This window comes from Girardinichthys multiradiatus, chromosome Y (assembly GCF_021462225.1).
Source record: "Girardinichthys multiradiatus isolate DD_20200921_A chromosome Y, DD_fGirMul_XY1, whole genome shotgun sequence".
Taxonomy (NCBI): Eukaryota; Metazoa; Chordata; class Actinopteri; order Cyprinodontiformes; family Goodeidae; genus Girardinichthys; species Girardinichthys multiradiatus.
In genome coordinates, this window is record NC_061818.1 from 38,186,203 (window position 1) to 38,213,882 (window position 27,680).

The 27,680-nt window shown below is 40.1% G+C and overlaps 1 protein-coding gene across 1 annotated transcript in view; it reads left to right on the forward strand.

Annotated features, from left to right (window-relative positions):
• Window positions 1–5,497: 5,497 nt before the first annotated feature.
• LOC124864884 (transmembrane protein 104-like) overlaps window positions 5,498–27,680 on the forward strand; it is a 70,447-nt gene continuing 48,264 nt past the window's right edge. The window contains exons 1-7 of the mRNA XM_047359845.1: window positions 5,498–5,753; window positions 7,312–7,369; window positions 9,499–9,620; window positions 10,755–10,836; window positions 15,345–15,435; window positions 16,114–16,194; window positions 25,942–26,041. Coding sequence (XP_047215801.1) covers window positions 7,325–7,369; window positions 9,499–9,620; window positions 10,755–10,836; window positions 15,345–15,435; window positions 16,114–16,194; window positions 25,942–26,041 — 521 coding nt within the window. The 5' untranslated portion in view covers window positions 5,498–5,753; window positions 7,312–7,324. The remainder of the gene's footprint in view (window positions 5,754–7,311; window positions 7,370–9,498; window positions 9,621–10,754; window positions 10,837–15,344; window positions 15,436–16,113; window positions 16,195–25,941; window positions 26,042–27,680) is intronic.

Consider the following 27,680-nt stretch of genomic DNA (forward strand, 5'->3'; position numbering starts at 1 on the left):
AGAGAGCTCCGGGTACCATCACAGAAGACCGTTTTAAAGCAAAAAACAAAACAAAACAATGCGCACCAACACGCCGAGGCGACCATCTGCGGCGCCATCTTGATCATTGTTCGTTGTATCATGGGAAGTCCGCTGTTACCCCCAATTTCCAGGTTTTGCCGAAAGTAGGTTAAATGCAATTTAGGATAAAAAAAAAAAAAAAAAAAGAAGAATGGAGCCGAACTTCTTGTAGTTTTATTTTTAATTTTTGAGGAACTTCAGCAGTTTTATCGTCGTCGCAGACATCTCCTTTATTTTATCTCCGGCTGAGAGACAATCATGTTCTGGTAAAAAAGATGTTTGATTTAACTTAAAGCTTTTAGCCAATAAACAAAGAGATAGCAACTTTATGGCTAATGTATGTCGACATATTTTATATTCATATATATATATAAACAACAACTTTCAATTTTAAGATAGATGGGAATTATAAAGTATTGGATCCCCTCTGGCTGTTCTTAGATAATTATATAATAATGCAGTGTTTTTGGTGTATTAGTATCTACTTGCTTTGATCACTTAAAATATCCAGAAGCATGCCTTAAAAATAATGTGTTTTTCCATCTCCATTCTTCCCTTTTCTAGACCAGACATCTTTACTGCAGGATCAACCTGAGTGTCCCAGTCCTGAAACGTTTCTTCAACCAGGAGGACACCAGGCCTTATTTTCAGCTGACCGCTGAGGACTTAAGGCAGTGTCCCGTGAGTTTGCAGGGCTGGACGCCACAGAGCTTTTCTTAAAGCTGTGGGTGCAATTGATGGCTGCCATATCCACTTCAGGTGTCCAAGCAGCCCTGATGGTCAGTGCTACAGGAACAGGAAACTCTTCCCTTCCATAATCCTGCAAGCAGTTTTTGAGAGCTATTTTATTGACACGTATGTGGGCTGGCCTGGGTCAGTGCATGACTCTAGGGTGCTCCGCCACAGCCCACTGTACAATTTATCCTCCTCCAGGGTATTTTATCCTTGCTGATGGAGGGTACCCATGCCTCCAATATCCACTCCCCCTCATCACTCCCTAGAAGAGGACAAGACAAGATGTGGGAGCCCAGCGCTTTAACAGCATCATTCCAAAAACAGGCTCTATAATAGAGCCTGTTTTTGGAATGATGAAAACCAGATTCAGGGCCATCTTCCTGCAAGCGCTGGAGGTGCACGACACCTTTGAACCTCACGTAAGTTTTGACCTAGATCCATTTTATATATACATTATACATAATATATACACATATGCACCCTCTTTTAAATTGTTTTCAGGTCATAACAGCATGCGCCATCCTCCACAACATCTGCCTTGGTGCTGGGGATGTCATGGTCTCAGAGGAGGCTGTAGAAGAGGATGAGGGTGAGGTTTGGACTGAGACTGTCAGCGTTGCTCTCTGGCGGGACCAGCTTTCAGCTGAGGTGTCTGCCCTGGAGGAGGTACCACCAGAACATGACTACTGTGTCAGCCAAGTATAATATTATAGATGTGATTAATTTTTGAGGGGTATAACTAATTGTAATATTTTGTGAGCACCATCTTCTAATTCTGCATTTTTCCGATTACCTCTTAGTGATGTGGCAGCCGTCAATTCAGCCAGCCCTTTAAACCCACTTGATGGACGATGACGTGGACAGTGGAGAGAGGCATCACAAACATCTGCAGACCACCTGTGTGATGCTTCGCTCACCATCCAGAAAGACAAACCACAGGTCTCAGTTGCAGCATCTCATCCATGTCTCTGACCTTGTGAAAGATTTAGCCACACCACCAGACTTTCTGTTCAGAAAGACATCTGCCTCTTTGTTCTGTTGAAGAGGTTTTTCCAGGAACTGGTCACTCAGGTTGATCCTGTTGTCTCCATTGTAAATATTTGTACATAGTTTTATTTTATGCCTTTTGTCTTGTAATCTTGATCTGTTTGAATGTTTTCTTCCCTCATTCTGTTTAAAATGCTGTTTGTATTTTTCATAATAAATTCTGTTTATAACTTTAAATGAAGTTGATGTATTGTTAGATCAAATGGAAATAACATTAGTGACAAAAACAATTTTGATATTTATTAGAACAGCTTAAAACTTTAAGAAACAATCTGAACAAAACTTAATATTTCTTATGTAGCCCCTTATTTTGGTGCCATTCTTTGGAAAACAGTCTGTCCATTCTCTGTGCCCTCTTCTCCTCTGCTTCTCTCTGTACCCTCATGTCCTCCCTGATCAACTCCATCATGTCTGTCCCTCTTTCTTTTCTGACCCCTTCCTGCTGGCTCACTGTCTTCCTTCTCCATCTGGTTGCCCACCGCTCCGCTTGGCCCTGGAGTGTCCTCAGGGATGGAGGCAATTAGGACAGGAGGTGTTGTGGAAGGCCTCTGTCCCAACACCTCATCCATAAAGACAAACCAGGGCCAAGTAGCAGCAGTGGGCTTTTCACTGACTCCCTGTCCTGACCCTGGATACTTACAATCCTAAAGTTATTAGGAAGAAAAAAAAGAGTTGACTAAACAGAGAAACCAACAAGACTTTTAGAAATATGTTTTTATTTGTGTGTGACATGAGAAGTTCTGAACATACTTTACAGGTCCTTCTCAAAATATTAGCATATTGTGATAAAGTTCATTATTTTCTATAATGTAATGATGAAAATTTAACATTCATATATTTTAGATTCATTGCACACTAACTGAAATATTTCAGGTCTTTTATTGTCTTAATACGGATGATTTTGGCATACAGCTCATGAAAACCCAAAATTCCTATCTCACAAAATTAGCATATTTCATCCGACCAATAAAAGAAAAGTGTTTTTAATACAACAAACGTCAACCTTCAAATAATCATGTACAGTTATGCACTCAATACTTGGTCAGGAATCCTTTTGCAGAAATGACTGCTTCAATGCGGCGTGGCATGGAGGCAATCAGCCTGTGGCACTGCTGAGGTCTTATGGAGGCCCAGGATGCTTCAATAGCGGCCTTTAGCTCATCCAGAGTGTTGGGTCTTAAGTCTCTCAACGTTCTCTTCACAATATCCCACAGATTCTCTATGGGGTTCAGGTCAGGAGAGTTGGCAGGCCAATTGAGCACAGTGATACCATGGTCAGTAAACCATTTACCAGTGGTTTTGGCACTGTGAGCAGGTGCCAGGTCGTGCTAAAAAACGAAATCTTCATCTCCATAAAGCTTTTCAGCAGATGGAAGCATGAAGTGCTCCAAAATCTTCTGATAGCTAGCTGCATTGACCCTGCCCTTGATAAAACACAGTGGACCAACACCAGCAGCTGACACGGCACCCCAGACCATCACTGACTGTGGGTACTTGACACTGGACTTCTGGCATTTTGGCATTTCCTTCTCCCCAGTCTTCCTCCAGACTCTGGCACCTTGATTTCCGAATGACATGCAGAATTTGCTTTCATCCGAAAAAAGGTACTTTGGACCACTGAGCAACAGTCCAGTGCTGCTTCTCTGTAGCCCAGGTCTGGGGAATGCGGCACCTGTAGCCCATTTCCTGCACACGCCTGTGCACGGTGGCTCTGGATGTTTCTACTCCAGACTCAGTCCACTGCTTCCGCAGGTCCCCCAAGGTCTGGAATCGGCCCTTCTCCACAATCTTCCTCAGGGTCCGGTCACCTCTTCTCGTTGTGCAGCGTTTTCTGCCACACTTTTTCCTTCCCACAGACTTCCCACTGAGGTGCCTTGATACAGCACTCTGGGAACAGCCTATTCGTTCAGAAATTTCTTTCTGTGTCTTACCCTCTTGCTTGAGGGTGTCAATAGTGGCCTTCTGGACAGCAGTCAGGTCGGCAGTCTTACCCATGATTGGGGTTTTGAGTGATGAACCAGGCTGGGAGTTTTAAAGGCCTCAGGAATCTTTTGCAGGTGTTTAGAGTTAACTCGTTGATTCAGATGATTAGGTTCATAGCTCGTTTAGAGACCCTTTTAATGATATGCTAATTTTGTGAGATAGGAATTTTGGGTTTTCATGAGCTGTATGCCAAAATCATCTGTATTAAGACAATAAAAGACCTGAAATATTTCAGTTAATGTGCAATGAATCTAAAATATATGAATGTTAAATTTTCATCATGACATTATAGAAAATAATGAACTTTATCACAATATGCTAATTTTTTGAGAAGGACCTGTATATTTCCTTTTCATATTGTCCCTTTTTTTTTGGCCTGCAAGGGGGTGACCTTCCCCTGTTGGCCCATCTTCTCCAGAATTATCCTAAACAAACAAAAAGAAAGAGGGAAAACCAAAAGAAGTTGGTTAATCACTGGATGGATATTTATGAAAGTTAGAAAGATAGGAGTTTATGAAACTGGACAGAAACTGACTGCAAAGAATGTTGTTATTGTACCTCCAAGCCACGGTGGCTGAGTTTTTAGCTCCAGTAAAAAGGTGGTGGTTCTCACTCCTGAGCTTCATAAACTGGCCCATCTGCTCCTTTGTCCCTAAAAAAAAAATGAAAATACCGAAGAAAAAAAACATCTTGCTTAATATCAGAGCAAAAATAAAGCCTTTTTTAATTTCACATTTGTCTTAATTTGAAGAAAATATTTAAATATTTCTATGCAAATGTCTAAAACAAGCTCTTTCAAACTTTTCACTTCTTTACTGAGATTCACTTACATTTGGAGGTGTATTCCTCGTCGGGTTTACCTGGAATCAGAAATTATAATACTGAGTTATAAATAAACTTTTAAAACATATAGCACATTTCTTCATTAAAAATTAATATTGAAAAGCTTATTTATTCTCAATCACACTCTCCAGCGATACAGTTGGATTACATAAAACTGTCCATTTATTCTGGTTAACCTTAATATCACCTGAAATGTTAAATCGATTTTCAGTAACAATTAAAATAATAACATAAACTGTTAGAAATCACTTGTGTTAAACGTTCACTGTGATGACTGCCAGCGGGAGCTTAGTGCCGATAGTCCGGTCAGATCTCTACCGGGCTAGCTCACCTCACCGCCGGTAGGGCTGGCGAGGCGAGCCGGTTACTACGCCGGAAACGGAAAACTCCGAACACGTCGGAGCACGTTTGAAATGAAGCGATGTCTAGATAAATCAAGCAGATATTTCACGTCTACATAGTTATATTCCCGCACTAAAAACATTGTAGAACTTAATTTGTGTCACAGAAAGTGAAATTTTCCACAATTTACTCACATCTTTTGTTGCTATGGTCCGCCATGGCTTCCCCTGCTTGACCAATCCGCTTCGACCCGCAATGAATGATGGGAAATGATGTGTGTTCATTCACAGGTCTGTTGTCTCTGGTGAGAATTTATAATTTAAATAGTCATGAAAATAAAGAGACCCATTAAGTGAGAAAGGCGTACTATAACTTTTGACCGGTAGTGTACATTAAATCATCATTTTAGAACTACTGTATATTTTATTTGTGCATGAAGGTAGTTATTGAGAACCTTTTATTTTGAAACCGCGCACCGGAAGTCGAGGTCACGTGGAAGCTGGTCAGCTGATACATGTGATAGCCGCTCAGCTGGGCTCAGTCTCAGAGCCTTGACAGTCCGCTAGGATCTGTTCGTGTCCTTATTTCTTTTCGGCATTTTCCCAGTTAGTCTGAGAACGAAGCGGCCCATGTTGGCCCCGCCTGGTTGGGTCGGTTTATTCTGTCAGCCGGCAGGAAGTTGTCGCTCGTAGCATCCTGTTAGCCTAGCAGTGAAATCAGCAGGAAGACTGGAGAGAGGGAAGGTGAGTTGTGTTTACTTACAGTATGTGTTGACACCAGTGAAGACAGCTGCAGAATGACTTAAAAAAGCTCCTGTTTTTATCAGAAAACCGAAAAAAATATTAAATGTCAGAAGCTGTGAGGGTTACACGTTTCGCTCGTAGCTGTGCTGCTAGCAACAACAAAATCTGATCATTTAACACATAGTTCAGGTTTGTACAGAGGAAAGTCATAAAAATCATTAAAAACAACCTGAAAATAAAAAGTTCATGTTTATATCACATTTAAATAGTGAAGATGAAATGGAGGTTGATCAATCAAATAAAACAGATTATTTCTGTTTCTTCTTTTCCGTAAAAAAATATAAATAAGTGATTTCAGTAACAAATATCTACCTGCACGATGACTATCTGAGGTATTTTGGTGTGATCGGGTGTCATAATCTTTTAATATTTAACAAGAGTGGACATGCACAACAAATGAATTTTGAAATGTAATGCACAACTACCTTAGATTATACAGCAATTTAATATTAGTTGTCTCCCTAATTCATGAAAACAACAACTAGACTTCATAGAAAAATAAAGTGATATGCAAATATTTAAGTAGGCTTGACATGGAAGTGAGAAGGGATAACATGGCGATGTATATGTATGAAATAGGAGAACGAATCAGCGAAGGGACATTAATCAGGGGCCAGATCAAAAATCTATTGAACTACAGATAAAATGAATGAGTGTTCTTCTCTGGGTCAAAAAAACAATAGAAAATGTTGGCTTTGACTACAAATTTAACATTACAAGTCTATTTAGAGTCAGATTGTTAAGAATAAAACTGTGGTTGTTTACAAGTGCAGGAGTGAAGATGAGGCTTTTAAACCTAAAAAAACTTCATGACCTGCTGAGCATGGTGGTGGTAGCATCATGATGTTACTGTTTCAATGCCAGTGGTACTGGTGCATTGCACAAAGTGGATGGAGTAAAGGCCAAGGAGGACGAACCATTTTACCTCAGATCAACAGCTAAATGGTTGAAACTTGGATGCAACCGGGTGCTGCAGCAGGACAATGATGACATCTAAACTGGTTTGAGAATAGATAAACCAGGCTAACATTAGGCTTCTTGAAGCTCTGACTTCAAAGCCTTTGGAAAATTTAACGGCTATGCTTAGAAGCCGAGTCAGTGCAGAAAACCATCTTATTTAAATGAACTGTGTCTATTGACTAATGGTCAAATATCCAGCCAGATTTATGCCACAATGGCTTCAAACAACACGTGGTCGAGATGCAACTTGCTAAGAGATGCTAGTCCAAATATTATTCAGGGTGCTTGTATAATTTTGACCCTGCTTGGATTAAAAAAATGCACAATAAATTCAAACGTAAGCACCAACTTCTAAACACAAAGTTTTCACTACTTTAATGCTGATGATGGTTATAATTATTATCATATTGACATGCCAATTTAATTTCAGAGATTGCATCTTTAGTTGCTAGTGCTCAACCTCAGAAACAGAACAACCCTTATTTGAAATTAATATGCAGAAATGATGCTTAATGTGATGTTATTTTTGGTTGTTCAGGTGAGGATCCAACATGGCAGGAGGTATCACAGAGACCGGAGAGCCCTACTCTGCGTTTGTGAGTATCAGGCAGGACATTTCTGTGATGTTGGAATGAGGCACATGTTTGAGGAGACATTGTAAAACTAAAGCTTATCAGCAGGTTCCCTGAGAAGTAGCTGAACTGAAAGTCTACCTGAGATGAGTTCAGTTCTGATTTCATCAACTGGCCGATGCTCTAACCTTTTGTTTCATTAGCTCTGTTGGACCACATGCTAATCTTATTCCTGTGAAGACACCTCCTCATTAAATAGCTGTTAATAAGTTACCAAAATGCACATGACAGAGCAGTGAAACACATCCTCTTTTTATTTATCAGCACACAACATGCTGCTCTGTGTGGTCTGGACCCGGTTTTGACAGCTCACTCGGTCAGTCCCTGGTTTTGCTTACATCAGCGTGACTTTAAGACAGAGACTGACTTGTGCGTCTCAGATGTTTTTTCCAGGAAGTGAAACCTTTAAATTATTAAGCAGTCTGTTACCAGATAGTCCAATCTTCTTCTTAATAAATTCTTCCACCTAGTAGTTTAGTTCTATTATTTAGTGTGCTTAAGATAAGTAAATACAGATCTGTATTAGATTATCATAACATAGCAATGTAAAGGCATAATGCAGAGAAATGCAGAACACTCAACATTTATTGGGTCCTGTGGTAAAAATGTGCAAAATAGGTTCAGATTTAATTGCAGCAGCTTTAATCTCACACTGAAACATTTAGAAAAATCCAACCTTTAATTTTAGTAATTTTATAGCGGAATCACTGTCACATATTTTGGTAGCACTAACAGTTCCTATAAAACAAATATAATTAAAGTGTTTTTATTTTATTCATACTTTATCTTTTTAATTGTGTCCAGAAACTTTTAATTAGTAATTCCTTAAATCCTTTTTCCCTGATGTACAAAATGTAACGTGACAAAAAGACTTATTTTATGCAGCCACTATTCAAAACAGGAAACACAAGAGAACATGCCATCCAAGTAAAGAATATAAATACAAGAAAATACCTCCTCACTCAAACTTCATACATATAGTCAGAGCAATGATTAAAAAGTCTAAAACAACTGGAACTTTAAAATCAAGTCATTACGGTGTTCAGGGAGGTAAAACATTTCCAGAGCTCACTGTTAAAGAACTGCTGCAAAGAGTTGCATCTTGTCTACATAATGGACAGATCTGACCTGTCCATGCACCATCCAGTAATGGCTGTAAAAAGCTTTTTCTTTCCGATCATCACAAATCCTAAAAATGTGCTGTTCACAAAACTCTGCAAGAGCTTTAACTGGAACTGTGAACTTTAACCAGATTAGATTCGATTAAGCAACAAACACTCCAAGTGAGTCTGATGTAAAACAAGGGATACATCTCTGGGAAAAGCTCTCCATGCCCACTGGTGAGCACAATGGAGGACCTGTGATGCTGTGGGCCTGTTTCTCCTACAAAACCTCTGAAAACCTTGTTATACATTATTAAGTGAAAAAATCGTAATGATCCAAACCATGGAGCCAGGCTGGCCAGCTGATTCCCCAGACCTGTAGAAAACCTCCAGGTGAAGCTGAACCGAAGAGCGCTTTAGGGAGGATCCAGGATGGATGTCAAACTTCAGTCCTCGAGGGCCCGAGTCCTGCAACTTTTACATGTTTCTCTGCTCCAAGACACTTGAATCCTATAATTGGGTCATTAGCAGGACTATGCAGAATGTGACTGTATGCTGATGAGGTTTTCAGCCATTTGATTTAGATGTGTTGGACCATGAACACAATGAAATGTTGCAGGACAGCAGCCCTCAAGGACTGGAGTTTGACACCCCTGGTCTACAGAGATCAGCTTAAAGAAATAGTCAAATATACATCTCTTTGTGTACTTCAACCTTGTGACAGGAGGGTACCAACTGCAGGGGTGCTAATAATTGTGCGACCACTGTTTTAATTGAAAACAAATACTTGTTGACTTTGTATTTCACCCCTCTTAAAAAACGTGGTTAAATGAAAAGTTGGATGAATCATTTGTCAGCATGAGGTGGTGCTGCAGCAATAAAAGATCTTACTTCATGTTTTTTGTTGCACATGTTTACCAGATGTGATAAATTAGCGCTGCAGTTTAGTCTCTGTTGAGTAATATAGCTCTTACATCGTTTCGCCTGTAGGTGGGGCTGGTGTACATGTTCAATCTGATTGTGGGAACAGGAGCCCTGACCATGCCCAAAGCCTTCGCCTCAGCCGGTTGGGTGGTCAGCTTGTCGCTCATTGCCTTTTTAGCATTCATGAGGTGAGTCAGATACAACTACTAAGGTGGGATTTAAACTCTCATCTCCTCATCCTCAATCTGACTGCCTTGACGGGTTTGTTTGTGTGTTCCCTCTCAGTTTTGCCTCCTTCTTGCTGTTTTTCTTGCTTTTCTGCTCCCTGCAGAACAAATTATTCTGACTTTAATAATGCAGCAGATGCACGGTCAAGCCTGCTTCTTTTCTCCCTTCTCTAATTCAGTCAGAAAAATAATATAAAAATATTGATTTAGCTTAAAGCAGCAGTTGAATAATTCATTCGACTTATATGTTGTTTAAAACAAACACGGGGAAAATAGGTTTGTTTTATTTAATTATGTAGATTTCATGGTGCCGGAGATCAAAGCTTTAATTTGGACCTGTGGTTCTGAAACTAACAAATTTAGGAAATCTTGGATCTCAAAGGTTGCTCTAAAAAGTTGTTATTCATACTAAGATACTTCACTCCAGTTTTAAAATATAGGTGATCTAAGTTGGTCCAGATGCCAAAAGAAATTTGTGAAATTGCCAGAACTGCTGCAAACCTGAGCCTAGAAACTGCGTTTGATTCTAAATGATGTAATAATTGGAAATTGGCCAATTAAAAAGAACTACATGGTTTGGTTTCATCTATAAATAAAAAGAACTCGATGAGAAAACTGATAAAAGCCGAACCCTCCATCACTAATGGATGGTTTCATTGGCTCCTTCTGGAAAAGCTTCTCAGCTTTTAATCCAAATGAAGTATTTGGGATGAATAATATTAGGTAAACATGTAAATACAAGACTATTACTGAATATTATGAGTTGTATTTTACCCACATTTTCTAAGCTCTTCAAAGTCTTTTTCTTCAACTTATCCCTGTCTCCTGCTCCGTGGATGAAGACATTCCTACTATTTGATATCCATCTTTTCTAAGTCAGGCACTCTGTGGACCAATGAGTCCGAGTGAAAAAGCAGCCAGAGTCCACAGAAAAACTCCGACAGACCTTCAGAAAGCCTGTAGAACTGTTGATCAGGCCCACTTTATAAGATGCAAGAAAGTCTGGATCACAGGAAGTAAAATATAAAGACACTGGAGGTGGTCTGAAATGTTTTAAAATCTGCTGAATATGTTTCTTCTCCCTCCATTCTTCAGCTACATGACCACCACTTTCGTGATCGAGGCAATGGCGGCGGCCAATGCTCAGTTGCGCTGGAAGAGAAGAGAGCAGGAAGAGGTGGGATAATAAACTCAGTGTCTGTCTGTATGTGATTACCTGAAGGAGAACGTTGGATGGATGGATGGTGCTCCATGAGCTCTGATGTGTCATAAAAACAATATATTCAGTCCTGCCCACAACTTGGTGTTTGGACAGGCTCATCCAACAGACAGATGCTGTAACTCTGGACAATAATTACTACGTTTCATGCAAATTGGTCAGTTTATGAACCAGGAGAACGTCTTCCTTTAAGTTTTTAGTTAGAGGAAATGTAATACAAGATAAAATGAATAATACAGGTCCTTCTCAAAATATTAGCATATTGTGATAAAGTTAATTATTTTCCATAATGTCATGATGAAAATTTAACATTCATATATTTTAGATTCATTGCACACTAACTGAAATATTTCAGGTCTTTTATTGTCTTAATACGGATGATTTTGGCATACAGCTCATGAAAACCCAAAATTCCTATCTCACAAAATTAGCATATCATTAAAAGGGTCTCTAAACGAGCTATGAACCTAATCATCTGAATCAACGAGTTAACTCTAAACACCTGCAAAAGATTCCTGAGGCCTTTAAAACTCCCAGCCTGGTTCATCACTCAAAACCCCAATCATGGGTAAGACTGCCGACCTGACTGCTGTCCAGAAGGCCACTATTGACACCCTCAAGCAAGAGGGTAAGACACAGAAAGACATTTCTGAACGAATAGGCTGTTCCCAGAGTGCTGTATCAAGGCACCTCAGTGGGAAGTCTGTGGGAAGGAAAAAGTGTGGCAGAAAACGCTGCACAACGAGAAGAGGTGACCGGACCCTGAGGAAGATTGTGGAGAAGGGCCGATTCCAGACCTTGGGGGACCTGCGGAAGCAGTGGACTGAGTCTGGAGTAGAAACATCCAGAGCCACCGTGCACAGGCGTGTGCAGGAAATGGGCTACAGGTGCCGCATTCCCCAGGTCAAGCCACTTTTGAACCAGAAACAGCGGCAGAAGCGCCTGACCTGGGCTACAGAGAAGCAGCACTGGACTGTTGCTCAGTGGTCCAAAGTACTTTTTTCAGATGAAAGCAAATTCTACATGTCATTCGGAAATCAAGGTGCCAGAGTCTGGAGGAAGACTGGGGAGAAGGAAATGCCAAAATGCCAGAAGTCCAGTGTCAAGTACCCACAGTCAGTGATGGTCTGGGGTGCCGTGTCAGCTGCTGGTGTTGGTCCACTGTGTTTTATCAAGGGCAGGGTCAATGCAGCTAGCTATCAGGAGATTTTGGAGCACTTCATGCTTCCATCTGCTGAAAAGCTTTATGGAGATGAAGATTTCATTTTTCATCACAACCTGGCACCTGCTCACAGTGCCAAAACCACTGGTAAATGGTTTACTGACCATGGTATCACTGTGCTCAATTGGCCTGCCAACTCTCCTGACCTGAACCCCATAGAGAATCTGTGGGATATTGTGAAGAGAACGTTGAGAGACTCAAGACCCAACACTCTGGATGAGCTAAAGGCCGCTATCGAAGCATCCTGGGCCTCCATAAGACCTCAGCAGTGCCACAGGCTGATTGCCTCCATGCCACGCCGCATTGAAGCAGTCATTTCTGCAAAAGGATTCCTGACCAAGTATTGAGTGCATAACTGTACATGATTATTTGAAGGTTGACGTTTTTTGTATTAAAAACACTTTTCTTTTATTGGTTGGATGAAATATGCTAATTTTGTGAGATAGGAATTTTGGGTTTTCATGAGCTGTATGCCAAAATCATCTGTATTAAGACAATAAAAGACCTGAAATATTTCAGTTAGTGTGCAATGAATCTAAAATATATGAATGTTAAATTTTCATCATGACATTATGGAAAATAATGAACTTTATCACAATATGCTAATATTTTGAGAAGGACCTGTATGTACATTTACATGTAAATAAAAAAATTATAATTTGGCTGTGGAAACCTAATTATTATTTTGATTCTGATGTTAGTCTATCGCCCAATCCGAGCACCGTATACCTCCAGTCTATAAAATCCCAATTTGGATGAAGTCATCATTGAAGACCTACACTCGATTTCCAGGGGAAATAACTGAGTCTTCAATCATTTTTACTTCGACTAAGAAAAAGTGTTTGCACACTCCAAACAGCTCGGCCTTTGCTCCTTGTTTCCCTGAGGTTTCAGCTCAGGAGTTACGATCCTGCGGACAATAGCCTGGCTCACAGCGAGCCTCAAACGCTCGGCCTTGATTCATAGCTGCTGTGCTCTTCAGCATTTTCCTTCCACGTAATGGAAAACTGGAGAGGAGTGAAACTGAAAATGTTTGCCGCTGAATGCCCTTTATTTCCCTCTGCTTGAGTGAAGCCTATTAAAATTACTGTGCACTTTATTGTTTTCCAGCGATGCATCGTTGGAGGAATTGCTTTTACCTTTTATTAGGCCAGAACTTGAGTTGGAGAACAGTCTGTGAGCACTAGATGTTCACATTACTTCAAACACATTTAAATGGACAGTAAAATGTGTGTTGAGGAGACAAAACCGTTTTTGAAGTATTATTTAAAACGTTAAAGCTAGCAAAGAGAAGATTTTTGTTTTCTTTGTGGAGTTTTTATGAGCATTCTTGACTTTTACTTGTTAAAAACCTTTCTATGAACCTTCATGTGTCCGGATGAAATACTCTGCAGATAGTCACCTGTCCTCTTTGAAGCTTCCAGCTTCCTGAGTGTAAAGCAGTGTATGCTCATTTGACACTAGCACTTAAAAGAAGGTTTCCACCATCAGAAGGTTTCCATTCCTGTTCTTGTGGTTCCCAGCTCAAACTTTGACCCCAAGAAATGAATTTAAGCTGAGCTGAATGCTCAACATTTGCTATTTTAGAACATTTCCTAGAGGTGCAACTTCTGCAGTTTTCTTGGCCAATCATCTGCTTTGGTTTTTACTTTGACCGTCTATGGTTAACAACGTTCAGATTTGTTTGTTTTACTAATTCTTATAAATGGTGGCGTTACTAGCCTCACCAGTTTGAACATGCACTGGAGCATTTCACATGAGTTTAAATCAGCTGCTCTTAGTCTGAGGTTGTGACCAAATGAAGGTGTAAGGCTCCCTCTGGGTCGAGGGTCACGCTCTGCATCAAGCAAAAGAGTTCAAGTGTCCTGGAGTCTTGTTCATAAATGATGTTAGGGTGGAGCAGGAGATGGATAGATGGATTGGAGAGGGCTTTCCCCCTGTTTGTCATGGTGAAAATGTAGCTGAGTTGAAAGGAAAAGCTCTCGATTGAGTGCGGAGTTGAGCCGCTGCTGCTGCGTTATCTGAGCGAGTCTACTGAGATGGATCAAGTAAAACTTGGCATGGGTGGACTATTGAAGAACCAGGACTCTTCAGAATGTCTACATTGCTGTGAAAAAGTTTTTGCTCCCTTACAGATTTATTTTGTTCTTTTTTTTGTCACACTTGGTTGTTTAAGATCAGCAAAAACTTTTTAATATCAGACAAAAATAACCTGAGTAAAAACAAAATGTAGTTTTTAAATGAGACTTTCAGCCGGACGTAATCTGAAGCACACCTCCCCCTCTGAACAACTCAAAGAAAAGAAAATTTAAGTTTTGTAGTGTCCTAGTCAAAGCCCGGCCTTAAATCCAATTGCGATACTGTGATAGGACCATCAACAGGATGTTCTGCGACATGGCTGAATTAAAACAATTCTGCAAAGAAGAGTGGGTCAAAATTCCTCCACAGTGACGTAAAAGACTCACTGCCGGCAAGGATGGCACAATCTGTTAGAGCTGTTCCTGGTCTGCCAAATAAGATCTGAATTGATCTGGTGTAGTACCGAGACCATCTCAGCCACTTCACCAGTATATTCCAATGAGCTGTGTTGAACGCACCACTGAGTTCCAGTAAATCCAACACATCAGTTTAGACAGAAATTACCCCCCAGTTGTTTCACTGCATTATTAAATGTTAAGTGGGTCCTCAACTGTAGCAATAGATGGTATTAGTTTTGCTCCGTTAAGCTTGTTTTAAAATCAAATGAATCCACACGATGCTGTCCTGGACTCAACTCTCTGCACAGTGGAGAGAAGACATTCCCAGCTGCTGCAACGTTCCCCTTCTGCAGACTCATGTTTGAGTTTTCCCAGTTTGACTTTGATTTTGCATCTCTGTCTGGAGGCGCAAGTATTCCTCTGTTCTGACTGTCATCCATGTCCGTCTCTTGTTTTGCTGCGTTGCGTCTGTTTACCGCTACGCTGGTTTTTTTCCACCGTCATTCATCTTCTCTGTGTTTATTTGCCTCATGATGCTCACAAATTTTCACCATCATTGACAGTTAATTGGCATTAATCTGCAGACACTGTGGATTGTGAGCTCCCCCCGTCCTTCACAGCACGTCCCAGCTGTTATTTCCAGATGTTTTCATTCAGAGCAAATAAACGGCGAGTTAATAGCTTGAAAGGTGACTATTGTTTATGTTGTGAAATTAGGAAAACGGGAAACTAAAATAAAACTCAAATACTCCTATCATTCTCCACAGACGTACGACAGCGACACCACCTCTGACTATTCGGATGACGATACGGGCCGAGGTCGATCGGAACCGGAAACAAAGCCCATCCTCTCTGTCCGTGAGTATTGCTCTCTGTGAGGTGAGGAGCCTCTTGGTTGCCTCTCTGATTACTCCTTGCCCAGCCTATCTGCTTAGGTGGACGTCCATGTCCTGGTAGATCTACAGTTGGTCCAGCTTCTCTCCATGTTCAGACGATGGATTGAGCAGAGCTCTGTGAGATGTTTTAAGCTCGGGATATTGTTCTAGAACCTTACCCTGCTTTAAACCTTTCCACAGCTTCCTCTCTGACCTGTCTGCTGTGTTCCCTGGTCTTCATGATGCTGGTTGTTCTCTAATGTTCTCTAACAAACGTTTGAGAAACAGAAACAGAACAGCTGCAGTTAGACTCAGATTAAATGACAGAAAGCTGGACTCTGTTGACTAATCTGATGACTTCTGACAGTATGTGGTTTTTATTCAGGGGTATCAGAACAATCATTTTTGTTTCAGTCCATTAAAGTCCGTTAAAATACATAGAAGTTAGTGTTTTATTATATTATAGGGTATGATTACTTATGCAAAGCACTGTAAGCTTCAGTGGACGTATCCTTATAAAGAGTTTGGAGGAACTCTTTGGTTTTTTTCTGGAAAAAGTTCCTCATGACCGTTAATTCCTAAAACAAATATTATAAAATGATGGTTTCCATCACCACTCTACATGCTGTTAATTACCAGTAACTTTCTTATGTTTCCACAGAGAGATCGGGTCACGTTGATCACTTCGACATTGTGGAGCGGGTCGAGATGGGTCAGATGGCCTCCATGTTCTTCAACAAAGGTAATCTGCTCCTTCGCCTTGGGGTTCTGCTCTATCTCTCTCTCTCTGATATTCAATTAGCCGCAGACCCCATCATCATTAGCTACGTCTAAAATTTATGGATGAGTCGGAAGGGTGCGTGGGATAATTCATCAAGATTTTTTTTCTTACGCCTTTTATGAGCAGCCCTCATTTACACAGGAATGCTGCTGGCGGATTAATTGGATGTAATTACGTATGGATAAATTGCCTTTGGTTATAATTACCTGTTTGAGAGCCCATCAGTGCTGAGCATGTGTGTGGGTGGATGTATTACCTGGACTCTCTGTAGTAAATACCTGAATGATTGTGGAGCTAATGAAGCTTCTTCTAACTGGTGATGTAAGCTGGAGTCAGAATCACCTTGAGGAAGAGATATCTGCAGCTTTACCGTCCTCATTCGTATCAAGCTGTTGTCCCACCCCTGTTAGCATGCAGAACACCCTTCGGCTCGTCTCTTCCCTCGCCTTGTCTGCTTGTGTTAAGCAGCTTTAAACACACGCGTGTGACTCAAGAGTCTGCAGTGTCCCTGTTGTTGCAGGAATAAAGGAACAGCAAAAGGTCAAAGCTCTGACAACGTCATCTGTGCTGGCATGTTCTGTCCTGCACCATTTCAGCAGTAGGGGGAGCACTTGCTACACATGCAGTCACACACATCAACTCGGCTCATGTTCTCTTCCACATGTGTGAGCGCACTCTTGCATGCCATCAAGCTGCTCGTACTGTTAAAGCTGCAGTACGCTCGCTTGTTACTCGGTTGATTGCCTGTTTTAAGGAGCTTCAGAAAATAACACAGAAACCCTCTTTGATAATGGCCTTCTCACCCTGAGCAATGGGCTGTGTGCAAGTAACTCGTGGTATTGATCGGAGATAAGGAAATGGCTTTTCTCCCAGCTTCTCTCCTTTGCAGTGTGATGCGAAAGCTGTCCGATGACTCGAATCAGAAATCTATTATGCAGAGTCCCAGAACATGCTGACCAGGGAAAATGGAGAAGATGTATATGTAGCCTTTTCTGACAGCAACGACCTGCTAATAGAAATAAAACAGCTATTTAAAATTAATAAGATAAACATAAGTTTGCACAATGAAAGCCCAGGAAATTTTCTTCTCAACTAGAACTGCAAGCCATTAAAAAAAGATGCATAAAAGTCACTTAAAGGGGTAGTCCGGGTGACATTATCGCCAATCATTCCTTTACCTCTAGTAGAAAGCTTTGAAATCATCGGGAACCTTTTGGAAAGTAAATAAATCCTGAAAGTGGTGGAAGCTAACAGCTGGTCAGATGTACATCGGCTGTTTTAGCTGACTTTAATAGCTTAAAACAACTCAAAAAGAAAGCAGGAAAACATTTCTACAAGAACTATACATCAGTTGAGCTTGTTGAGTGTATCGATCCACCAGATCAGCTGCAGCTCATCAGTTCTCTATAGCTTTTCTAAGAACTGAGTAAATGTTTGGGTTTTGCATCAGAATGTTAGTTCAGTTGCATCGAAGATGGTATGGTCAGGTGCCTTCCAGGCCTCGTAGTTCGATAATTTTCCACCTGATCAGCTGATCTTTCAAATCGGTTGATCAGGTGTAACACTGCACCCGGCAGAATAAATTAAGGTAACTTCAAGTAGGAACATGGATATTGTTTGGCTGAACTAAGCAAAACAACCATCTGTTGTGAAATTAACTGTTAATATATGCTAACCTGGCATTCTGTCCCACTGATACATGTTCAGTTTAAGTTTTTTTAAACTGCTAAAATTAGCTAAAACATGCACCGTATGCCTGACCAGCTGTTAGCTTTCTGACACTTAGAGGACATATTTAGTTTTTATCAAGCTCACAATGATATGACATCTTTCTACTACAGCTAAGGTAACATTGCTTCTCTGCTTCAGTTAAACCCTCCACAATCCCGCGCTGCATCACTGTCACCGTCACATGACCAAACAGATACCACATGACCAACCCCTTCTGCTCCCCCTCCAAGAACACAAGCAAGATGTAAATAATCATCGGTTGTTGATATCGGCCCAGTTTTACTTATGGGAGCGATATCGATATGTAAAGAAATGACTAACATCGGTCGATGCCGATATATCGTGCATTCCTAATCATTCCTGATCTCTTCATTAAAACTCACTTCAAAAAACCCAAACTAAGCCTTTAAATTGATCCGCAGTGTTTAACTCTAATGTGGAGGATGGGACATTCATAGATTAGGTTCACCACTAAGAGAGTTCTGTGATGTTCAGGAAACCAGTTTGAAATGATTTTAACCTTGTTACCTGGTGCAGTAGCTAGCTGAACATAGCCATCAGAATATGGGTACACAATTTCTGAAACACTCGGATCCGTCCATGTTTCGCCAACAACCATGTCTTGTTCAAAGTGACTTAAATACCCTTTCTTCTGACGCTCACTTTGAACTTTGGCATGTCTAGATGGCTAAAAGCATTGAGTTGCTGCTATGTGATTGGCTGATTCCATCAAGTGTTAACAAGCATTTAGGCAGATGTACCTCATAAAATCAGCACAAATGCACAGCTGAGCTCGACGTCTGTCACATGACTCATTGTTGCACTGCATCCCGGTGTGTTTTAGCCCTAGTGCAGACTGATGCTGTGTGTGGGCTCACAGGCAGATATAGATTCTTCGCTGTGGTAATTAAGCAGGATGAATGCAAACAAGTTCATTATGCCGGGTTGAATTTCCACAACATTAAACGAGCGCACCAACACCTCTCCACTCTGTTAGGGAAATAAAATGCAGGCGTGAATTAATTCTGTCTATCAGTCCTGCATCTTTACAGCCAATTAAACGCTTCTCTCCTGCTGTTGCAGAGCTACTCTTAAAGGACATTTGACTTCCTGTTAGGTAGACATTGACGTGACGGCAGCAGCGGTGGCGTCAGTGGTGGTGGTTTTGTCGAGGCAGGCTTGGAATAAGTCCACGGAAATCGTATCAGCCTGACCTGCAGCCACTGACAGGAATGTTGATGGGCGCTGGCTTATCTGCAGCACTGTAGAAAGTGCTACTTTAACCTTCACATTGATGATTTGAAAGTTGATTAGAAGGCGACTTTGGTAAAGTCACAAAGAGAGAGGCTAGCAGAGTGCTGTCCTTGCATCAGCATGTTGTCTCTGCTGTTCTTTCCCTGTGTGTTATGATGCGTGGGGTAACACAGCGGCTGTGCAAACATCAGGATTGTTTCTCCAACGTAAGCCATCCTTTCGCCCGACATATGCAGGACCATGGCCACGAATACTAATTCAATCTGCAGTAAAAAAGGCTTCTGTCTGTAATTGGAGTCAAACATAAACATCTATTCTTGTACTTAAGTGAGTTTTGATTAAACCTCTTTGTTGAGAGCTCTGGGGGGATGAACATCCAAGCTGTTTGGAAGACAAATGTTCATGTTTATGTCGGTGTTTTTCACAGTGATTTTCTACAAGCCTCTGCTACAGTAGTTCCCTGTGGCAGCAGGATGAAAGATACACTTTAATTTCAATAGTATGTTGTATAAATACTGACTGTGGTCAATCAAACAGATCAATATTCAGAGTGCATTGCCAGGAAAGAGGATCGCCTGACGAAGGCTTAATTTCTCTCTTAAAGAGAAGTGAATTAAAAATGGCTCTGGTGTAACAATGTTCTGCTTCAGTTTGTTAATCATGGTGGCATTTTAATGACCACAGACAGAATATTACAGTCGTTTTTGTTATCCCAGATGTGATTGAGTGAGAGTTGGGAAGACGTTTCTTGTAGTTGGCCTGCAGGTTTGCACACATCTCGGTGGATTTAGGCACACTCTTTTGCACAGAAACTTGCTAAAGCCTCCAGGTTTCTCAGCTGCCATGTGGCTACTCAAAACCTCTGCCCACTCTATAGATTTTCTGTAGGACTGAGACCTGGAGATTTGCTAGTAGGGTGGTTAAGGTACTAAAATTTAAACTAGATGCAGGCACTAAGAAAATACTCGATACCATTTTCGATACTGTGGCAACATTTTTTGGGTGTCTTTCTAATTAAGAGCAAAACACATGATTAATTAAACAATGACAATATTTTATTTTCCTGAGGAGAAAACCAATAAGTAGAGGACAATTCAGCCCTTAGAAAAATATATAATTTAAAAGGTTCGCTTCCCTGTTTGGTAAAACACTAGACCGGAAAACTCAGTGTTAGTATTGATATCCTTTTGCTAATTCAGTCGTGGAATTATTTTTATTTTATCATCGTTGCTTGTCTTTACAGTGTAACCGTGTGCTTCCATTGGTTGGCCATTTGATGTTGATACTGATAATTTTACCACTGAGGGACAAATAAAGGATCATTCTAGACTAAAATAAATTGTTTCAAACCAAAAAAAAAAGAATCTGGACCAGACAAAACATATTTTTACAGTGTTAACAAGGATCTGGTCCAAGAAGATGTTTTCGGCAGCACACCGTTACAATTTCTATCTTTCTGATAATTTTGCATAATATTTTAGCCCATATCGCCCATAGACTGCTGGAGATAGGCACCACCTCCCCCGCGACCCACTATGGAATAAGCGGTAGAAAATATTAGCATGTGTGGTTAATATATTTAGCAATATTTTATACAGCAGCACGGTAGGTTGTTATGGGTTCCTCTGTCTTTCAGCTCTTATCATCAGCTTCAGCCCGTAACCAGTGGCTAGACCACTCTTTTGCTTCCTTAGTGATGGGTGAGTGGATGAAGGAAAAGGGTTCTTGCCCAAGGTCTTATGGTACCTGGTTTCTTTCATTGGAACCTCAGTATGATAAATTCCTCCTATACAGCATAATGGTTCTTAGCATTTCTCTTCATCCAAGCATATTCGGTCAAATTGATGCCAAAAAGCTTGATTATGGTCTCATCTGAACCCAATTCTTTCTCCTAATCCTCTAGATGTTCATTGTCAAATCTAAGATGACTCCTGCTTCATATAATATCAATAAATGATTCATATAGGAGTGGGCAAAAAAACAAGACAACAGTCCTCTGAAAATGGCCTGGACGGAAAATGAGAGAAAAAGTAAAAAAAAAAAAAAAAAAGTTTGTCAGAAAGTGGGAAGAATTATTGATAAAGACCACAGTATAATAAGACTAAGGAAAATCTTCTGCTTATAATTAATGTCCGAATTAGGACTTTGGTTCTGGTCATTTAGACCCGTAGCCATTTCTTACGTTTGTAACATTTTTTTCGGACCCAACTTTACCGGAATCCGACCATATATCAGTCCATAGCTTACAGGGGGATGTTTGAGACCGGCTTTTATTCTAATCTAGTCCTAGTTTACTGTAGTGAAACGTGGAACATGATTCTAATAAATAAAATCTACCAGTTGGAGGTCGCTTGGAGATATTTTGGTTTAATCATCTGTCACATTACATAAAATCAACCAGTCCAATGACATCGGTACCAAAATGAATGGAAACAGGATCTAATACAGATTATTTGTCTCCATAATTCTCCCCTTGCTCTGTGCTGTGCTACAGCCCTCCCTCCACAGCAGAGCCTGTCATGAACACGCAATGCTAGTAAGCAGGGCCACCGATCATGATGGATAAACAGCTATGGCACATTCATTGGTAGGGACGAAACATCAAAGATATGCTTTACATTGACTAGGACCCGCTCATAATATTAGCACAGCTGCAGCACACCGGCATTCTTTAATGACTGTGGGGTTAGGGTTAGCGGGATTGACACTGCTAAAGCATTCCTCCCGGCTCTGATTTGTTGGTTCTGAGTGGGAGCGGTGTATTTCTGCAAATAGCAGTAGGATCACTGGGAGGAGCCAGAGGAGCTTGATTTTTATTTTTGCAGATTGTATGTCTCATATGATAGTGTCAGGACGTAGTGACACTTTTAAACAAAGTTACGAACTAAGTAAATGCGTTTGAAATGGTTTGTTTATGGATACGAAATCAATTAGAATGGGACAATAAGACAGGAATATTTCTGTCTTCTGTGCAGAAAATTGTACAGTCTCGTTCTGATTCATACCAGCCGTTTGTCATCTTTAGATTTTTTTTTTTTTTTTTTAAGTAAAATCTTGTGTTCATGGAGACGCAACTTTGATGAATTCACAGTTTTCCAGTTTTTTCAATATTGGAGCAGTTATTTTAGGAGCCAAGAGTGTCATAACCCAAGAAGTAAATAATTTAAATAATATATATATATATATATATATATATATATATATATATATATATGTGTGTGTGTGATCATTTGAATAAAATAGTTAGAAATGCATAAAAAATATTAAAATTATCTATGATTATATTATTGTGTCAATAACATATTCAATGAACAGTTTATTAATTGAATGTCAAAATCAAAATTCAAATTTGAATAAACTAAATATTAAGAATACATAAAATTATTTCAGTATTTAATTATTTGATGTTTTCTATACGACAGTCCATTATGAAATTATGTAAATAGTCAATATGGCTCAATAACACTTGGAATATATTAGCCAGCAATTATTGTGCTCAAAACAGTTTTTTGTGATGTGAATATTGCACACACTGATATTGCAATGACAATATATTTGCGAGCAGCGCATGCATTATTGCAGAAGAAGCCCTAATCAGGCGGACCATCTCCTGTTCAGTCCTGCCATCACAGGGGAACAAGACACCAAGATACTTGAACTCTTCCACTTAATGCAGAGAATGACCTCCAACCCAGAGGGGGCAGTTCACCTTTGTCTGGATGAGAAGCATGGCCTCAGACTCTCATCTTGACTGCTTTATATAAGACAGTTAATTGTAAATCACTTGTATTATTAATCTGGATTTCGGAGCTGATTAAGAAAGAAGCTTTTTTGTTAGATCCATCTGTTCCAGTGAAGTCCACCTTTGCTGTGTTTCTGCTTTTTTCCCTGCCACTTTTCTCTGACAGACCGTCCTGTCTGCTATCAGTTCGGTCAAAGGTAATGTGCTGATGGATGCTAATGCTTCGCACAGCTGCATGAAATGCTGCGCTGCAACATGATGACTCATTTTGCAGCATTTTTGCCTGTGGCTCTGGGTAATTGGGTGATATTATTTACAGTCTTGTGAAAGTCTGCATCCCCCGCGGTCACGCAATCGCTTACTGACAGTCGGAGCAGAGAACGGGACTTCCTACCTCTGTGTGCGGTGTGGGTATTATGCCTCTGTTAATGCAGAGCTAAGGGATATGAGACTGAGAATAACTTAAATCATGTTACTGTCCAGCATGAAAGTTCCCCTTTCAGCCCACTTACCTTTTCTGCTTAAAACCATAAATGGCCAGATTTCCCTAACCTTAATAGAAAATAGACTCCTTAACCCTTTGTCATCTCAAAGAAAGGACCTTTATTATTTAAAGCTGCAAAAAAATCTATTAATTAATTTTTTTACAATGAACATTAAATATTTACCTACAAATAACCTTTTAAGGTGCACAAGTTTGCACCTTAAAGTAAGAAATACATGAATAAAGTGCCACATCCAGCAGTATAAAAATAATATGAATAAATAAAATGCAAACTGAAGTTATTTATTTATTTCCAAATAAATAAGACTTAATAGTCAGAATTTCAAATATAGAACCTGAGTTCAGTCATGAGTGAAACTTCAAACTTCTCTTAGACTCTATATTTAATAATCAAATAATGAAAACATTTACATCTAACTTTGCAAATGTATTACAATGCTTGGATATTTTATGTTTGTCTGGTTTGAATGTTATCTGCTGAGACATTAAAAATATTTATGCAATTAAATATGATTTAAAACCGGAAGAATTAAATTTGGTTTGGTCGGCTGCACTTGGCAGAGTGTCAGTCAGTCAAGCATGCATAATAATCTGTGTTTTACCTGTTACCTTTTTAAATAAATAATTACTCAAAACAAAACATTTTCCTTCAAATCGTTTGCATTGCACGCCCCAAAATAAAATTTAAACAAAGTTTAGCACTTTAACATATTAATTACGTGTAAATAGTGCCACCATCAGCATGAAAAAAGAAATAACGTAATACTGATTTGGACAACTTAAACATCTGCACATTAACACATGCAGGCCAGTGTTAATTAGTCAAATATGTGTCTAATTGTCACTTATATGCGTCTACGTTCATAAAGAGTGTTCAGCAGGTCAAAAAGAGACACTTACTGCAGTTTTGTCATCTCTGTTGTCTCTTTGGTAGCCTCTGGGTGTCGTCTCTTCAGATGTCCGTCATAACTATCTAGGGCTTCTCCTCACACAGAGCATATCGAGGGAAAATGGTAACATAAAAAGTTTAATTCATAAAAACTACATGTTGACTACAAGTATCTCAGTCGAGCTATTATTATTATTGTTGATGTCATTGATGACGTCAGCTAGTCTCAGCAGGAAACCACCCAGTCCTGGTTTCCAGTAGGGGAAAAGCACAGATGATCATGGCTTGGCAACCAGAGAGTATCCAGGTCCAGTCCACTACAGGTGGACTCAGTCGGACCTCCTCCGGCTTGGGGCTGAGTCTTTGACTGAACCAGAAGAGTTGAGTGATCTTGCTGTCTTGGTCAGGAGTGATGTCAGGATGGAGCAGGAGATGAACAGATCAATCAGAGCTTCACCTGCAGTGATGAGGAGGTTACTGTGGTCCATTGTGCTGAAGGAGTACCTGAGGTGAAAGGTGGAAGCTCTTGATTTTCACATTGTGACCCTCGTCTACGGAATGAGATTCTGAATTCAAGCAGCTGAAATGGCCTTCCTTTCCATGCAGTGGTAGGCTCAGCCTTGGAGATTAACTGAGCTGATAAGGAGTCCACTGAGATATTTCATCTGATTGAGGTGCCTCATGTTGGAGGTTTTCCGAGCAAAGCTTGTTAGTTTAGACCCCGGGTCAGACTCTGAACTTTATGGAGGGATTGTATACACCCCTCCTAGCCTGAGAACACCTCTGGGTTCCTAGTTATTAGCTGCAAAGTGTGGCTAAAGAGAGGGGAGTCTGGCTGTCCCTCCATGACCTACAACCTCCAGAACAGTTACAGGGGCAGAGTGTTAGAGTTGTAAATATTGAGCACAGAAAATTGGAAAAAAGTTTGGTTGAAAGTTTTGACCTTGATGCTTTCTGCTCATTGTTTTTAGATTTGGCTATAAGCAAAATTTTAGTTACTTCCAGAGCAAAAAATTTTAAATTTAAAAGGGTTATTATATTTATTCAATTAATTTGTTTTATTTTTAGATTTGAAATAAGGGTTGCGATAAAAACCCCATCCTCTGAAACAATTTAGTTTGGTTCTGATTTTGACTATTTTAAACTCTAAATTGTTCTTCCTTGTGTGGTCGAAGAAGCTGTAAATGTGTCCCCTCCACTCTAATTTCCTGGACAGTAATGAAGTATCTGAGTGGTCCAGTTGGGTGCTGGTAAAATCTCTCGATCTCAGCTGGGTCTGTCAGTCGGGTGTGTAAAAGAACAGAGGAATTTAAACAGATTGACGTTTTCCCCTTATGGAGTGATTAGGGTAATAATTAATCCATTACTATTTCTAATTAAACCAAAAGATGTGCCTGTGGCGTCCCGAGGCTGCCTCAGATAGAGAGATGCAGCTTGTTTGACATTCAGCCATCAATCATGATGACGTTTTTGGATGGCTGTCGTAAATAAAAAATGTGTTTTGTTTGTCACCTCCTGAGTTACTTAATGAATCTGCTCGTCATACAAACCTGATTTCTTCATGTCTTCATCCGTTCTGTGTTTCAGTCGGAGTCAACATGTTCTACATCTGCATCATCGTCTATCTGTACGGAGACCTGGCCATCTACGCCGCTGCTGTGCCGATATCGCTCATGGAAGTTGCCTGGTGAGACCAATTTTGGCCTTTTTGTAAAACCTTTACTCAGAAGGTTCGCTCCTTCTCTTGCTGTCACGTTTTGGTCCTTGTGTGACCCCCTGAACTCGTAGAATAAAACAATAAAGCTTCATTGACAAAAGCCTGCAGACCCGCTCACCTCTTGCTGCTTCTTCTTGTGTTTTGCTTTCAGAAATGTTTTTATTGCAACTCTGGTTGCAATGCTCAAAATAAGATACCAAGAATATTGGGCACAAATATCCCAACCCCCCCTTAGTGTTTTTATTTTGTGGGGATGATTGTGACAGTTGAAGTTCATGATATTTTCAGTACTTTTATTACCAGTAATTTTATTACTCTTGATACAGCTTTTCTGCTGTTTACCTGATTCTGCTTCCTTTTTGTTTTCCATCAGTTTTACGCTTAATTGACACATTTTTAACAACAAACTATTCCTGTAACAATGTTTTTATGCCTGTGGATATTTGTTGATATTTCATTCAGAAATGGAAAATTTGTGCTTTTGTTTTATATTTTATGCTTTTTGCAGCTTCGCTTGTCGGAACGATCCTCAATATTTTTAGATTTTTCTTCAGACTAATCAGATGCAAATCATTTACTGCAAATAGCTCTTAAATAAAAAAGACATTTTCTGTATTTTTGAAAAATTATCAGCTTATTTGTTCCTAGAGCAGTTCTACATCAGCTTATTTGAAGCTGTCTTTTTTCATTTTTTCAAATAAGAAACAAGGCTTATATAAACACAGATGATTACAACATACCACCCCCACACTTAGAGGTGGTCTCAAAGATCGGTTGGGTGGCAGGAAGACGGTGTGCTGTAAACTCACACACTACTATATAATTGTTAAGTGGAGTGGAAGGAAATGATGCTTGGTTTTCAAATGTTTTTACAAACAAAATGTATTGAATGCGTTTGTATTAAACCCCTTTACTTTCATAAATCTAAATCATATCCAGCGCAACCAACTGTCTTCAAAAGAGCATGGTAGTGGCAGTATTATGCTTTGGGGATGCTTTTCTTCAGCAGGGACAGGGAACCTTGTTAAGAGATGTGTTAGAATGGCCTAGTCAAAGTCCAGATATAATTCCAACTGAGAATCTGGGGCAATATGTGAAAATTGATGTTCAAAGTACTACTGCTCGTGTGTGGTTAAAATATTAATCACACATACTGTTTGTTACTATTAAAATCACAGAGGCTGGAACACCAGTCGAATCAGCAGTAGGGGACTGGTACTGGACTGGTCCACAGGCTGGTTCTGGCACTGTCCACTTTAAACACAAAGAAGACAGTCAAGTGCAACCAAAAACAGTAGTTTCCCTGACCTAACTTCAGAGAAATGTGGTTCTATAAAGTATTGACTCGGGGAGCCTGAATACAAATGCATGCAACACTTTTCACACTTTTATTTGGAAAAAACTAAAAACCTTCTATCATTTCCCTCCACTTCACAATTATGTACCACTTTTTGTTGTTTCTTGTGCATAAAATGCAAAGGGTGTGATGGCATGATGGAGCACGGTCTCGCAAGGTTAAAGTATAAACAAAGAGGTTTGAAGATCAGAACATTTTTTGGACCTCTGGTCAGGAAACTCTGCTGATCTCGACCCCACTGAGAAGCCGTGG